Raw genomic sequence first — 16,732 nt, 5'->3', positions numbered from 1 at the left:
GTCTTGCTCTTTCTTGCCAAGGATGGTGAAATTAACATGCAGCTGGGCGTCTCTGATAAATGGATTCTGTTAGGTCACTGAGGGGGTGCATGTGACATTAAGTGATTTACAGTCCTTTACCTTAATGAAATTGTTTCAGCAAGATGACGCTGAAAGCTCTTAATGGATAGCTTTTCTTGATGTAATGAAATTGCATTCCTATGGCATTTAATATAAGGCACAGTTATTATTTACTGGAGCTTTCCAAGGGCTGCTATTTGCACAGACAGTTCAGAACAAAAAGAGATCTCAGTCGCAGTACGGAGGCCAGAATGGCTTGTGACATTCTTAAGCAGTATTTGTGACAGCATTTCAGTTCCTGCAGCCAGGGCTTCCTAGACCCATCAGGGGACTTCCTTTCACCCAACCCAGATAGTCTTCAGCCTTTTACATATATTCTTCTAATCTGTTTACAGGCAACTGGATTACAACCAGATCAGCTGTATTGAAGATGGGGCATTTAGGGCTCTGCGGGACCTGGAAGTGCTGTAAGTGTTGCTTCTCTCTCTGACTCTTTTGAAAACGGGAGCTTTGTGTCCGGGAGTGCTGATGGGGGAGCTTATCCGCTAGCTCAAAACCTGTGTCAGGATGGTCTCTTAGGAAGATACCTTAAATCACTCCTGGGGAATATACAGAGAACTTGAAATGTGTGTGCACACAACCGTGGGCATCATTTCTGCATGTTTAGGTAAAAATGTCTCTTAAGGGAGAACATTCAGTTGTTCACACTACTGTCCTGTACGTGTTTCTCCTTATAACAAAATATTTTCAGTCATAGGATTTGTGAGAATGCCTAGAATTGCTAAATATTAAGATTTAAGATCAGTTGTGTCAGAAAAATGACAACAAAAAAATAAAACCTCTTTAGTCGCTGACAAGTTGGAATATTGTGTAGTTGCCATGCAATGGGAAAACGTTTTCTCGTTTTGAGATGTCACTTGTAACTGGATAACATCATTTTTGAAAGGTGATTTTGAGATCTGTTTTCTAATTTTAATAAGCTGCCCACTGGGTCCATTTTAAAGTCTTCACTACTGACTCAGTAAAGCACAGCACTCAGCTCCGAACTGTAACTGGCATCCTCCCTTTCCTTGCTGGGTAGGCATGGCTGACAAAAATGGGTTAGAGGCAACTGAGTAATCTCTACAGACCTTTGACTTGGTAAAATAATCTTAATGAAGTTATTCTAATGAAAAATAATTTTAATGTAAACTGGAGTTACTAAAGTGTTTGAAATCGCCTATACATTTGTGGGATTTTTTTATTTTTCCAGCCAGAGATTCACCAGTCTAGCTTTTAAAATAAATTTGCAGATTTCTATCCCAAAAAAAAATATTTTTCTCTGCTATAATTCATCCCTGACTAAATTTATTCAGAATCCAAAATTGAATTAAATGTGAAGAGGTTTTGAATTTTGAGTCCATGTGGTAAAAATTATCCAAGAATCATGAAATCCTCCTGGAAAAAAAAAAAAAGATTCCATTACTTTAAAAATTGAGTTTGAGCTACAGAATGTAATACTGAAAAAAGTTGGATGTTTTGACAAAACATTATTGATTATTTTTAAGGACTTAACATAAGAACTAGTTGATTGAGATAAACTGTTATAAGAACATATATCATTGTCTATCCACATGACAAGTCACCTTTATTTCTGTTGGTAACAGTCTAATTTTTTCTCTAGGGAAAACATTCAGAGTGCTTACCATAAACATTGTAGTTACAAGGCCACTTTTTATTTGTGTGCCAGACCCATTCATATACAAAGCTCACTTTGCTATTTCAGAGTCAGAATAATGAGGATGCAACTACGGTTTCATGATAGTAGTCTGATGTCAAAACCATAGTCAATGTCGTAAACTTGGTATATGAAGAGACTACCATGGGTGTTATTTAATTGAACGGATCTTATCAAGCCAAAAATGTATTACCAAGTCAGTACTTCTAACTAGGAATAAGAGCGACACCAAAAATCTTATAGAAAATTTGCTGAATACTTTGCATGGACTAAAATCCCATAAAGTATTTTGTTATTAATTAAAAGAGCTTATTAGATATGAAATAATGCATATACATAATATATTGAGTATATATTGGGTATATATATATATATATATATATACATATATATATATATATGTATAAATATAGAGAAAGAGAAAGAGAGAGAAGGGGGAAGAGAGAGAGAGATACATACACACAGAGCACCTGCTTTGTGTCAAACACCATGCTGGATACTGAAAACTCTTTACCCACAAATACAATAACTATTCATTTGATTCATCTGCTTATTTGTTATAGAGTAATATCACTGTTTTTAGATTTAGTAAGCTCATGAAAACAAAATCACTGCATATATTGTGTTTGTCATGTTAAAAAGGTGACTTGAAACTACTATCTTGAAACACACCAAAGAGTGAAAATTGTCTTATGATTCATGGAGTTAAAATCAAAATCCACAAGTTTGAGAATTCTTTTGAGGACCTTAATATATAGGTTTCAAAGAGATATATAATGGTCAGAGTTTACTAAAAATAAATAATTAAAATTAGTACATGATACAAGAAAATGTGCCATTTGAAATGTCTTAAATATTTTATATTAAAATTTGATAGTCAAGCAGACATTCTTTTAATATGTATTAATTTTTAAAATCCTCATAGTTCATACAACCTTTAAAGAAATTAATTGATGAAAAATTTAAGGCTGACTCGAGAAAGCACTCAAAAGACTGGGATTTATCAAGCCCAAGTCTCTTGTCAAGTAAATCAAAAAACTTCTTCTGTTGTAAACATTTGGTTGGGGGCTTTTTTGATAGAAGGTTCCAGAAAGAATGTCTATTTTGCCTATTTTTACCATGTATGACTCTTTACAATATATATTCTTGAGTGGAGCTAATGAAGCATTAATTAATTTGCAAATCACCTTAAATTTAGAGTCCTAATGCTTCAGGGGTTTTTTGTTTTGTTTTGTTTTGTTTTGTTTTGTTTTGTTTAATTTTGGTTCCATGAGCCATTTGTGAGTGTATGGATTACACTGAGGCAAAACAGGAAAAGATGGAAGTGATCATCCTGGGCCACTGATGAAAATTTGTTAAGATATTTATTAGGGTACGGAGAGTGAATAAAGTTTAAGAAGGAAAAGTCCAGGTAAATGAAAGCAAGGGTAGGCTGTTTATCACTTGTATGTTCATGGAACCTTGGCAAATTGTGGAATTCTGATTGACATGATTCAGTAATATTTATTTTAAAAAAAGCATATCTTCTTAATATGAAGATATCACAAAAATAACATTGGAACTATTTTGTTTTCTATTTCGGTGTTTTCTATTTCTTTGGACAGCAGATTCAGAAATGAAATATATTCCTTAGGTTGCTAGTTTTATATCTTTTTTGTTCCTTTTCCATAAAATAGGCAAAATTTTATTTAATTGAGATGTAGAGGTTCATATCCATAAAATACCAGACTCTCTGCCAAATACTATCCTGAGCATGAAGGGAATAAGAAAAGAATAAATCAAGAGCTAAGTCTGAGAGGACCTACATGATTACCAAGACTCACATTCTGTGTTTACACATAAAGCTATCCTTTGTACAAGAATATATTCTCATTGCAAAGAGAAAATCTTGAAGTTGAAGATAGAAATACACTCTCATATAGGTGAAAGTGTTCACAAATAAAGAAGTACAATAGACAAATTTGCATTGTTTCGCTGTAGGAATTGATCATGACCATAAAAAATACATTACACCATACATAATTAACACATATTAATTACTAAGTTTAAAATAATTTCATTGGTTCCACATATGGCTCCATTACCAGGCATCAATATCAATATTGTTTTGCCAACATCAATATTGAATAAAAAATACTAAGAAAGATAACATTTCTTCGGTTGTGTTATGCAAAGTAACATTGTGATAAAAGACTCCAAACTTGGAAGCAGTATCAGCATTCAATGAAAACTCGCTTTGGTACGGAATCGTAAGAAATTACAGTTCAAAATTAATGCATGTCTGCTGCAAGTGAATTACTTAAAAAAAAAAAAAATGTTATCCCTGAAGTCACATTGCAGTATGTTATGTACTCTAAAGAGTTTAGCCATATAAAGTCAGCATAAATTTTGAGGGTGGGAAAAGGGGTCATTTGAAAGCAAATCCCTTTGAGAAGTGAAACCTTTTAGTTCAAACATCAGGATATATTTTAATAGCGTTTGAAAAAAAAAATCTCATTTCACTTGAGCACAGAAAATGCTACGGGCTTTTAGATAACATGAACCAACCAATTCAATGCTTTGTAGGTCCTTCATAAAGTGTTTTTTTTTTTTTCCTTATGTAACTTAATTCAAATCACTTGGATTAGTTCTTCTATCATTCAATACATTGCAAAGCTGGGTAGGAAAGAAAGTCTGCCTGTTGTAGCTCTGTAGCCACTGTGCCCTACTTTGCCTAGAAGTCTAAGTGCCCCCTGTGTACCCCAAATCACACCATTAACAACTGCAGCCTCCAGCTGGCCAGAAGTAGCCTCACAAACCTATCTCGCTCAGTCCAAACAGACTCAGTCCATGGACTCTTTGAAATATCTGAATTTGTTGCCAGTATTTAAAACTTGGGGGGATAAAGGCATAATTTCCCATTTCTGGCTTCTCCTAAGAAAATCCAATTGTTTGGCAGCCTTCCATTACATCAGAGCAGCAACGCATCAGAGCTGAGTTTTAGCTGCTATAGCACAGAGTATCATTACTGTCTTACCAAGGTCTTCCTCGTCCCCAGCTCTCTGCCTGCTCCTCTCCATCTCTTGTCCTCATTCTGTGTCCTGTTACTGTATATACAACCTGTTTCTCTCCATTTATGTTCCCTGCCTGGCTTACACTGGCAAGAGAATTCACCAAATCTACTCCAGACCTGTCTCCATTATTAAATGGTATCCACTGGCCATTGATCCCGTCCTCTTGCCTCCTTCAGCGGCTTGCATGATTTCCTTACCCCACCATGCTGTTTTCTCTATACGAAAATTGTTTTCCATCTTTGCACTGCACAATCACAGCCCTGGGGTAGTTGTCTTGTCCATTTCTTGTCATAGACAGACTTCTCTGAAGGGCGGGGGGTGGGGGGGACCTCTTCTTAACCTTATTAACTCTAAGTTTTTATAATTTGTGTATTTCATCTCCCCAGTTGGGCTATATGCTACTTTAAGACAGGTTTTATGCCTGATTTATTTTTATACCATTCCATGTTGCCCTAACGTTAAAAACCCTTTAGGAAATACTAGATGAATGAACTGTTACTGGTCATAGTAGAAATGGTCAAAATAATAACAAACAATGCCTGTGTTAGGGGGAAAGTAGGAACAATTTTTAATTCTTTTTTTTTTAAGATTTTATTTATTTGACAGAGAGAGAGAGAGAGAGAGATCACAAGTAGGCATAGAGGCAGGCAGAGAGAGAGGGGAGGAAGCAGGCTCCCTGCGGAGCAGAGAGCCCGATGCGGGGCTTGATCCCAGGACCCTGAGATCATGACCCGAGCTGAAGGCAGAGGCTTTAACCCACTGAGCCACCCAGGCGCCCCAGTAGGAACAATTTAAACCAAGCAAGAATTGTGCTATTTTCACCATCTCTGCCTTGACCACCCATCTTCCTGACTCTAGCATCAAGAAACCGTGATCACTACCACACCACAGTTAGCAAAGGACAAGATATGTGCCTGCCACATAAAACTGTTAGAATGTATCAATAAACTGCTACAGCCTGACATTTTATCCCTATCCAATGCAAATCCCAAGTGCAGATATCATTCTTGCTACTCAGATTTCAACAGCGGCATGGCCAATGTCCACAATAAAGAATACTTAGCAGGACTCTTTGGGAGATTTCAAATATCTTCATTTACTGATACCAATTACACACAGTGCCCCTCTAAGGAAATCCCGCTGCCCGATTTTACTGACTGTTGAATATCTCGTGTTAGTTCCTTAAGCAGTGTCATAAATACATAATCATTCATGCACATGGTGCAAAGGGCAACATGTGAATAGTCAAAAATATAAGACAAATCTGTCACAAATATTTGATAAAGCTGAAAGCATAGAAATATGTTGACGTATAACATTTATTTATTGTCTTGTTTAAAATATAGGGCATTCCTTATATTATTACCTTTCTACCACGTAGTTGTCCTGCATAAACATAATCGCATTGTCTCTCTATTAATATATAGAATGACCAATGAATTTGCATTACCTGAAATGTCTAACTTTTTTTTTTTATTATTCTGCAGCACTCTCAACAATAACAACATTACTAGACTTTCTGTGGCAAGTTTCAACCACATGCCTAAACTTAGGACTTTGTAAGTAGCCACAATATATATCTAAAGGTCAATTTAATCAATTAAGGGTTCCCCTAAAGTACTGTTTTTTGTAAACAAAGAACAGAATCATGAGTTCATTACAGGGTAGAGAAGGAAAACACCACATTTTTAAAAAGTGCTAGATGTGATGTTTGAATAAATGAACTATCATTCTAAAAACATGAAAGCTTTCTTTTCAATGATATGCATCGTGGGAAGTTGGGGGAGAGGGAGACGTTTACTTAGAGCTCTTGTGGAGGTCACATTTCATTAAGAAATGTAAGACTCCTTGATTGGCTGTCAGAAATGATAAATGGTAAATCTTTATGATTTTATTACTGTACAACAAGCAGACCTAATAAAGCTGAACTGGATCTCCTACATTCTTTGTAGTGTAAAATTACAACATAACTCTCCAGTCCTTCTGTAACTAAGATTGTGGCAAAATTTGTATTTAAAAATATCTTTTCAGAAGATGAACATTAAAATATTTTAGGTGAATAAAAACTTGTTCTCTCATAATGTATTTGCTGCAGCTATTTTTTTTTTCCTCTTGGAGGAAAATTAATCCTTAAAGCCCAGAGTGGGATAGTTAGTTAAAGCATTTTCAGAGATAAATCTCATTTGAACTCAGATTAAGAATCACCCTGGCCTCAAAAATACTATTTATACAACATGTGAGAAATAGTGGGAAATATAAGTAAAACATTGAACTTCTTGAAAAAAAAACAAATGTGTTTTTAAGTGGGGGATATATGTATGTTGGTTGGGTTTTCAAAATAATTTTCAGTTTATAATAGTTTATAACTGGAAATGTATTGCATTTATTTTTTCTCTTTAATGAAAAATCATTTGAATTGCCAGCTTTTTAATGATTTGGATAGTACCAATCTGAATGTCCTTTTTTTGGTCACTAAAATATGGTGTTCTATGTATGATACAACACATCATTATCATTTCTTTGGAATATGATTTAACAAAATAAAGGAATTCTGAAAGTATGCAGATATAACATAAATTCCGTTTTCTTGATGCACCTAACCTGACCAAGTGAATAGACCCGTTCACCCAAGACTATATTTGATGAAATTCATTGCTTAACCATTGACTTTAGCTAATTTTTTAAAATGCGAAATGAACAGGCTCCTAAGTGGCAGAAATGAGGCCACTGAGAATGTGGAAACATCTGTCATCTGCCTTTTGGATAGTGAGCTTTATTTTCCTATAGAAATTCGTCATAGTTTGTTTTGCTAATCAGGGTTTTAAAGTTTTATGTTCTTTTCTCACTTCAAATTTGCGCACATGGAATTGATTCATTGTAACGTGCTTGATTCAGATGAAAATGTTTCTAGAACAATGAGGTAGAGTGTGCTTCGTGGTTTCCAAAGGATGCCACTCTGACTTCCAGGCAAACTGAGCTGGAGGTCACCCAGCTTTCACAAAATGTAGCTTTTTGTTCTGGGCAGGCCGTCTAAGTTTTGATGCAAGACAGTCTGTTCCATATCTTACAGGCTCAAGGAGAATGTAAAACAGTCATCTAACCTGAAATTCCCTTGCTTTGGTTGTATCATTATTCTGTATTATCACTGCTACTTAAAAATTCCATTTTTATGGTCCAATTATCTTTCTGGACTGAGTTCCATGTTTTAATATCCATTACTGTTATTGGGTTAGAATTGAGCACATCAGCTAAAAAGGACTAAAATGGTATTACTGTGTCATAGATGATTCTGGAAATGATGCTTTGATTTATAGCTTTGGATGTCCTTTTCTTTAGTTTGAGAAAACATAAAAGCCAATTTGAAGTCATTTACCTAATTTAGTGGATACATTTGTCTGATATTTTATTAATGGAAAAGTGCTATTTGCCACTTGGAATGGATCCATGGTCTGGTGTGGATCCCTGCCAACACAGAGAGGGGGGCTCACTTAATTCCTTCACTCCCAGCCATTTATGTCTTTTCATTTCAGTTCCTGCTCTTTGAGGATAGGGTCCCAAGAGCCGAAAGCAGCTAATCCCTTTTTCTGCTTAAACAAAAAGAAGGAAATCAGAATAGGGACATGAAAGAAGTATTTTATATTGAATTATTATTCTATCTTGTTCAGCAAAAAATGAAAGTGACCTGCTAAAAAGATTTTGCAAGCAGTTCCTCCAGAAACTAACAACAGCAGGAATAAGGGATTATTCATACTGGGAGCAGTGACTTTTATGAACATACCCCCACCCCTGCCCCACCCGTCACCTCCCCTTTCCCCCCACCCCACCCCAACTGGCTGTCAGTATGTTGGGACTGCAAAGCAATTTGCCTTGGACATCTCTGTTTCTTTTTACTCTTTTGAGTGAACAGAGGGAAATCATCTTTATGGTCATGTTCAAGCTTCTGGATGTTGGCTTAGAGGTAAATGAAGAGAGACTCCATTCTGCAGTTGTACACCAGTTTAATGTTGAGAAAACGAATTAGGTCGGGACTTCCTTAGCTTTGTCTACTGATATTTTAAGAAATAAAGCTGTAGATTATTATGAAGACTCTTTTTTTCAATATTCAAAGTAACCGTTTTCTGTTTTTCTTGCTTTAAACTTGTCTCTTTCTTTTCTAGTCGACTGCACTCAAACAATCTCTACTGCGACTGCCACCTGGCCTGGCTGTCTGACTGGCTGCGCCAGAGGCCCCGGGTGGGTCTCTACACTCAGTGTATGGGCCCTTCCCACCTGCGGGGCCATAACGTAGCTGAGGTGCAAAAACGCGAATTTGTCTGCAGTGGTAAGGGAGAAAGAACCTTTACGTTGTCGTCTGATTTTACGCTGCCGTGTCGGAGAACTGTGGAGAATGCATGCTCTCAGAGTTTCCGTGTTGCTCACTAACGCGTGCCGTCGTGCACTAATCACCCCATGGACGTCCTCTGTTTTAGCGCTGTTGAGAATAGGTTCTAGGATGTGTGTGATTGGCAAGGACAGGTTCCTCTGAAGTGAGGATGGAAGATTTCTCAATTTTCACTCCTGGGCACCTCTAGGAAATTCCTAGACTTTAATTCTGTTTGCTGCTTATTTTCCTGTTAAGTAATAATGTATGCCTGCTTTTCTGCTAATGATTGGAAATATGGTTAATCCTGGATCCCTGCTGGGAAATTTAAAAAAGTAGCTCGACTGTAGTTGCAGAGTGACAACATACTTTTCGTGAATACTAGTGGTTCACGTCTACTCTAAGAGATAAACGACTAGCTTTAGTGATGAAAATCTGGAAACAAAAATAAGGCACAGCCTATATAAAAATTTCAGGAAGTCACATTCACTTAGTTCTTTCTATATGTTCGAGCTCCAGTCTAGGTATTTCTCATATATGTACCTCATTTCACCTCCCTCATCACAACTGTAGTGAAATATAATATTATCTTACTACTAGAGATGAAAACGCTGAGAAAAAGATGTTAAGTAGCCTTATCCAAGATCACACAGCTGAGTCTAGGCATCTCAACCTAGGCAGATTACCAATGCATATATATTGATATTTATGCTTATATTTATATTTATTTATAAAACAATATATTAAAAGTATCTGATACATATTGACATATATCTTATTTTATAAATACAAGGCTGGTTCTTCTTCAGAAGTGCCTGTTCAAAATACAATAACACAAAATTTTGAAATATATATAATGCGTCACAAATAGTTCCTTAAAGGAGGCACAAGAAGAAGTACTAGCAGAAGATTCTGATTTAATGTTGTCTTTTAGAACTTTTTATGTACTTTTCCACACTTTTTATAACCCAGACAAAATTTTCTTATAATGTCATGGAATGGGAATGTTCTCTTCAGATCTGATTGCTTTTTAAAAAATTAAATAATGCAATGACTAACAGTTCGTTACTAACCACTTTTTTCTCTCTTCACTTTTCCCTTCCTGTTTTCTAGATGAGGAAGAAGGCAAGTTCACGTTTCTTTTTTAGACTGAGACCAATTTTTGTAAAGTTTGACAGATTGTTCTGAGGGCTTGGGTTAGTAAAGAGTGTGCAGCATCTTCCTGGTGTCCATGACCGCTCAGGCCCTCTCGCTGCAGATCAGAGAGGGCTGTCCCCTTGCTCCAATAGCCAAGTGTGTGCAGATGCCCATGCCTACAATACAACCCACATTCTGTTGTTCGTCATTCCAACAGCCAAAGCTCATTTCCAAACAGCTTTGTTTCCAAATACTGAGTCATAAAAATATATGCCTGCAGGTAACTACTTAATGTTAACATTGTAGAACAGGCCAAGCTGAATAAAAGAACTGTCTAGATTAATAATTACAGAATGGCATGTTACAAATTATCATAATAACTTCAAAGAAAGCACAAATGTTGAACCTCTCAAGACATCCAACTTAGCAAGATCTGATTTTCCCCACATTTATTGGTGCATGATTACTTATTTAGAATCAACAGTTACACTTTTCAAGAGGAAAATGTTACTGTTTCCCTTTCTTTTCTTTTCTTTTCTTTTTTTTTTTTTTTTTTTGAGGGTAGAGTAAGTTACGCTACTTAAGTTTAATAAAGACCAAACTCTATTTAAGTTTATCAGAAATGAAATCTAGGTTAGTCTGAAACTGCTGCTTTTTTTGGAACTTGGAATAGTTTTGAATCAAATTCCAGTTTCAGGTCTGAGGTTAGCCTTTCTTAACAATTATTTCAAGTCTGAAAAATGATCATTTTCATAATTAGTTTTAAGAATCTCATTTGCTTCATCTGAGTGTTGACCTAGAACTATAAATGCATGCTGCCTAAAATGTATCTTAGCACTTGAGGACCAATTTTATGCTGAGATATTTAGAGAAATGTATTTCTGTTAAATAACGTGCTCTGTTGTTTGAGATAAGCTCATGTGTTTCACTATTCGCAGTTTCAGGAGGGAAAACATTGCTGTTTGTTTCTCTTGCAGGTCAGCAGTCCTTTATGGCTCCTTCTTGCAGTGTTCTGCACTGTCCAGCTGCTTGTACGTGTAGCAACAATATCGTAGACTGTCGTGGGAAAGGTCTCACTGAGATTCCCACGAATCTGCCAGAGACCATCACAGAAATGTATGTGCCCTGAAATTTCCTCTCATCTCTCCACCTCCATGGTGACCCAAACCGTGAATTTCTTTAGAGATTCTGGGTTTCTTGAAGGCCAATGGGATCAATTAGTTTAGACAAATACTCTTTTCAGAATTACATTGAGCCTGACTCTGCTTAATGAAATATCGTGCTGAAGGTGCTAGGGCTTTTCTTTTTCTTAACATAAGTAGAATTAAGAGGAATGTATTTGAAAGGATAAATCATACTTGTCCTTTTCTTGGGAAGGTGTTATTAGGGTATTTAGGAAAAAGAAGAGTGTGGCTGTACATAGTCTGACCATTTGAGTCTGTAGATCTGCCCCTCCTGTCCAAGTTTACCTTGAAGGGAGGAGATATTAGGAGGACCAAACTGGGGAAATAAATTATAGAATCAAGATAATGAGATGATGTTCTGCCTCCTCAAGAACTCGGGTTTTAAGATGCAGTTTCACTATTTTGTTTGAACTATTGTATAGTCTGCCAGAAGGTATAAAAAGAGTAAAATTGTAAAGTCAGAAAATAATTAGTGAGTATGTTAACCTATGTGAGCAGTGGCTATCTCTATCAAATTTGTTGTCTTGACAAAGTACTTCATTTTGTATGGAACTGCTGTGTGCATTTGTTCTTGCCAAATATAAGTCATGTGGGTAAAACAAGGTCATGTAAGATGTAAAATGAACTGCTTCTCCCACCTTGAGAAGTAAGCCTCAGGGAAAAATCTTTACTTCAATATCCATTAGCTAAGACAGCAATCCTTAACTGCTCAGCCTATCATGTTATTGTTTTAGAGGCCAATTCTTAAAGTTTAAATACATAGTTTTGGACATTTTAGGTTGAAATGATAAAATAAGCCTAACTTTTTGTATAAGTCTATGTAGTAGGCACAAAAATTAAGTTATTTTCAAAAACTATTAATTTTTTGCCCATTGGCTGCTTTAATTTGATTTATATGAGACTAACTTTAATGCACAAGACCACTAACATCATTTAAAGTATTTGATAGGTGTTTAAAAATATGATTAGAACTTTGTAGTATAAAACATGATTATCTGTAAAGAGTCTAGAATCTGTGGAGGTTTGACACAGACATGAAATAATGTATGCACATAATAATATTATCAAAATTTAGTTTTGTTCATCAAAGGCATTTATAAGTATCTTTTAGCTGACCTTTGGAAAAAGAATAATATATGGTTTTGGAAGAGGCAGGTGGCATTCCACAGAAGAGAAACATCAGGAATGAGAGACAGGTGGGGAACATGATGTTTTAGAGATTGCATATTTGAGCCTAATTAGAGTAACAGGTGCATGTTGGGGCATCATGGAAAATAATGCCTCAGAAAAGACATCTCTGTATAATTTTAGAGCCACAGATTAATGAAAGACTTTTGTCTTAGAAGATGTAATATATGTAATATATGATTAAATAGTAGGAAGATATAAAAAGATTTCAAATAGGGTAATAGTATATTCATCTATCCAAAGAGCATTTTTAAGTAAACACTTACTATAAGAAAGGCAGCATGAATTTTCCAGAGATTTTCCCATCAAGTGACTGGCAAATTTAATGAAAATTAAAAACTATGAAACGAGGTACGAATTAATGCATGTTGTAAGAGAGAAACAAATGAATTTCAAGGTAGCTATACACTCACTATCTGTGAGATTATAGGCAAGTTGTGTATCCTCTGTGAGCTTCTCTTCTCTTCAGAAACTAAGGGTTGTTATTAATTTGTGATGAAAAAACACACAAAGAGCTTTACATGCTTAATAAATAGTAATTCAGTAAGTGAGATACTTTCATCATTGAAGGCTTTGTGTAAGATGTAACATTTGAGGTAGGTCTTGAAGGATGGGTAGGGAATGGAAATGCAAAAATGAGGAAGGGGCTTTCAAAATGAATAGAACATCAGAAACATTGGCAATAAGAATGGAAATGTAAGACACAACCAAACAGGAGCTCAGTATAGATTTTGGAACCCGAGAGAGTGGAAAGGTAGTTTGGAACCAATTCATGGAGGGCCTTGTGTAGTATAAGGACCAAAGTCTTTATTTGGAATGCATTTGAATATAGGAATTTTCATCAGAATCTTCAAAGAATTCATCTGATAGCTGTGTGCCAGTGATTGGCAAAAGGACACTGCCAGGCATGAGACCTCCTTAGGTGGCTATCATGTTGACGGAGGGGAGATGTCATAAAAGCAGGAGCTAAGTAGCAGTGGGAATGATGGTGTGGAAGCAAGTATGGTAGTTAATATAGGAGCAGAATTCATGGGTTTGGGCATTTGGTGAAACAAGGGACTAATGGAGAAAAATGAACCAAAGATGAAGCCAGAATTTCAAGTATGAGGGATGGGGAACTGTTGGTGGTTTTATCATTGCATGTAAGAAGCTGAAGGACAGGACAAAACCTGGGAAAGGAGAGGGTAGTGAACAAAATGTGTGACATCCTGAGGTGCCAGTGGGATTTTTAGAGGTGATCAGATAATACAGACTATAGTAACTTGAAGCAAGACAAAGATTTAAGGTGAAGATTTTGGAGAAATTAATATTGTAAAATAAAAGTTGGTGGTTAAATCCATGAAATAGTGAATAGAAAGGAGGTGATAGAAGAGAAAGCCAACAGAAATAAGAGGAGCAAAGGGCCAGTGTGAGAGGGGAGGGGCTTAGTTTGGCTGAGAAAGAGTGTTCTGAAAAAAGACAGTTGTCACTCTAAAGGACAGACGTGGACTGATTTGAAGATGCAGAAAACTACCATCATTAGGAAGTCAGAGACAGTGGGTTTAGAGAGAGATGAGAATAGAGAGAGTTAGTAAGATCTCTATGGGAGCACAATCGTCCTGGACCCAGGAGTGGGTGGATTAAATCCCGATTATAAGAAAAAACAAAACACTGTGTCGGCTGACAAAAGAACAGTGAGTTGTAGATACAACAGACTGAAGGTAATGTGTGACATTTAAAGTAGTTTATCTCATGTATTCTATTTCATTTTTTACAACAGAGCGTTTCTTCTATTTTGTATGCTCTATAGATTTTGTATTATCATGAAATTTAGTAACATAAAAGTTATACTAAATAATAATGTCCCATTGGGTTTGCCTATATTGAGGAGGTGGTGTATCAGATAAAGCTACAATAAATTAAATTTATAAGTAGAGATGACAACATATGTGAAGCTCTAGGTGAATTTCACTTCTCTGATTATTACATTATCAGCTTTATCAGTAGAGCATCTGGTAATAAATCATATTGATCTTCAGCTCCAACAAAATACCCCATTACCATTCATTATAGTGGCATAACATACTAGCTTAGTAACTCATTTCCTTTATTACTCTTTTATTTTTATTAGTATAAAGAACATCAGATTCATAAAATGTGGAAGTAAAGCTGTACATCTTCTTTTTTCATTTTTATAGATATCAGTTTTTTAAATACATGATGAGCTGAAAATTACAAGCTCCCTCCATATTTTTCAAATAAGTTTTAATCAGAATTTTACCATAAATTATAAGTAGAATTTCTTTACTGCAATTTAGCAGATATTTCATTCAGTGCTATTTGGTTGATTTCCTTTTGTATGTGGCATGCCTTTATTCCTGCCACAGTCTCATAATATAATTCTAACAAAAAGAAAGTATGTATGTGCTACAAGTAGGAGTGATCTACTGCCTGTTATTCTAGGTAGAGAAATTTGATTCATCCTTTCCTTTCTTCTACGTTGTGCTTACAACCATAATTTCACACTTCTGGTACTTGCTGAAACAGTATTGTTAAGATAGACGGGAAATGTTTTTTTAAAGTTAGAATTGGAAAAAGGGGTAGGAAGAGACCGACATTTATCTAACAGTGTTGGATGCTGTACTCATATCATGTGACCTTCTCACTGATTTTTGATGTAGGTATTTATGGAAATAAAATACAACAAAAAAACTAATGCAGGAACGTAAGCTAGATAAATGTTGGTGGATTTCTCCAAGAAGTCTCATCACCCTGATGATTGTACAATGCACCAGGATCTGTCATCTCATTGGTAGGCTAGGAATCTAATTTTGACTGCACCTATTACATTTTGTTTATATATGTTTATATATATAAGCTTGTCATATATGTGCCATGTATGTGCCATGAAACTTCTACTGAAGACAGAGGCAGGAACTAGTTCTGTTCTGATCACCACTGAATACCCAGCAACAAATCTATTACATGGCACATAATAAGCAGTTGATAAATATAAAATAAGTTTTTATTGAGTAGGGCTGTGAGTTCACGCCCCACGTTGGACATAGAGCCTAATTAAAATACAAATAAAACATTTTATAAAAATAATAAAAGGATCTATCATAAAAAAAATTAAAAATAAAAACTAAAGGAACAACCCTTTCTCTCCCAGGAGGAAAAAAATAATGGTGCTTTTTAAGCACACAGTACGTAAGAGAAAAGTTCGTTAGTAGGATAGTTCATGGAAAGGGCTAAAATGGGCTATAAATACTTAAAATTCAGTCGTTAAGTTTGCCTATTCCCCATACTGGCTTGGATTCTACTCTCAACAGGTGTCTGAGAGCCCCTTTTTTCTCTGTTCTGGGCTAATCCAGCCAGTATCTAATGGGTGGCCTCCTTCTTTAGATACATTAATTGATTCAGTCATCCTACAGATAGGTCTTCGATGACTTCTTTCTCTAAGGCCATTATTTCTTCTGTAATGAAGCCTATAGGCATTTGCTCAAATCCCTCAAAGACTGACAATTTCAGTCTGCTGATTTTCTGTGTTTTTATTTCCTTAATGAGGTCAAAAATGTTAAGAAATCTTGTTTAAAGTGTTTCAGTCATGAAGTGGCTTAACTGACCTCAGTCTGAGATTTATTTGATTCTAGAGTTCATGTTTTTTCATTGATCTAACTAAAGAAAAAAAAAAGGTTAACAGGGCATGGGCTTCTTGGGATATTGTAGAAGATAGAATTGAAAAAATCAGAAGAAGAACCGATACTCAGAAAAACAGGACAAGAGAAGCTTTGGGAAGCTTATATATGAAGAAAACACAGAAGGAGCATCAAAAAGACAGGCATTGAAGGATAAGAATGTGTACAAAACTGATACCTGTTTCATATTACTTTCTGCCTACAACTACCATAGTGTCATCTCTCCTATCCACTGTCACATGTTCTCATCCTCCCTGGATTTTATCTGCATAGAACTTGTCACGGTATAATTTGAAATTCTGATTAACATCAGACTACCCTGAATAGACTGCAAACTCAGGGAAGGACTGTTTTCC

At 35.8% G+C, this 16,732-nt stretch overlaps 1 protein-coding gene across 3 annotated transcripts in view; it reads left to right on the top strand.

The window, feature by feature from the left end:
* The window catches only part of LOC111148955 (slit guidance ligand 2), a 348,243-nt gene that overhangs the window by 219,859 nt on the left and 111,652 nt on the right, over positions 1 to 16,732 (top strand). For 2 of the 3 annotated variants that reach the window (XM_022505793.1, XM_022505792.1), the window contains exons 6-9: positions 456 to 527; positions 6,318 to 6,389; positions 8,988 to 9,151; positions 11,305 to 11,443. In XM_022505793.1, the coding sequence (XP_022361501.1) occupies positions 456 to 527; positions 6,318 to 6,389; positions 8,988 to 9,151; positions 11,305 to 11,443 (447 nt within the window). Of the gene's footprint in view, positions 1 to 455; positions 528 to 6,317; positions 6,390 to 8,987; positions 9,152 to 10,303; positions 10,316 to 11,304; positions 11,444 to 16,732 lie in introns of all 3 variants that reach the window. The other variant, XM_022505794.1, reaches the window with a different exon arrangement.

This window comes from Enhydra lutris, unplaced genomic scaffold (assembly GCF_002288905.1).
Source record: "Enhydra lutris kenyoni isolate GAN:26980312 unplaced genomic scaffold, ASM228890v2 scaffoldscaffold21, whole genome shotgun sequence".
Lineage (NCBI taxonomy): Eukaryota > Metazoa > Chordata > Mammalia > Carnivora > Mustelidae > Enhydra > Enhydra lutris.
This window is presented reverse-complemented; position numbering and strand designations above follow the sequence as displayed.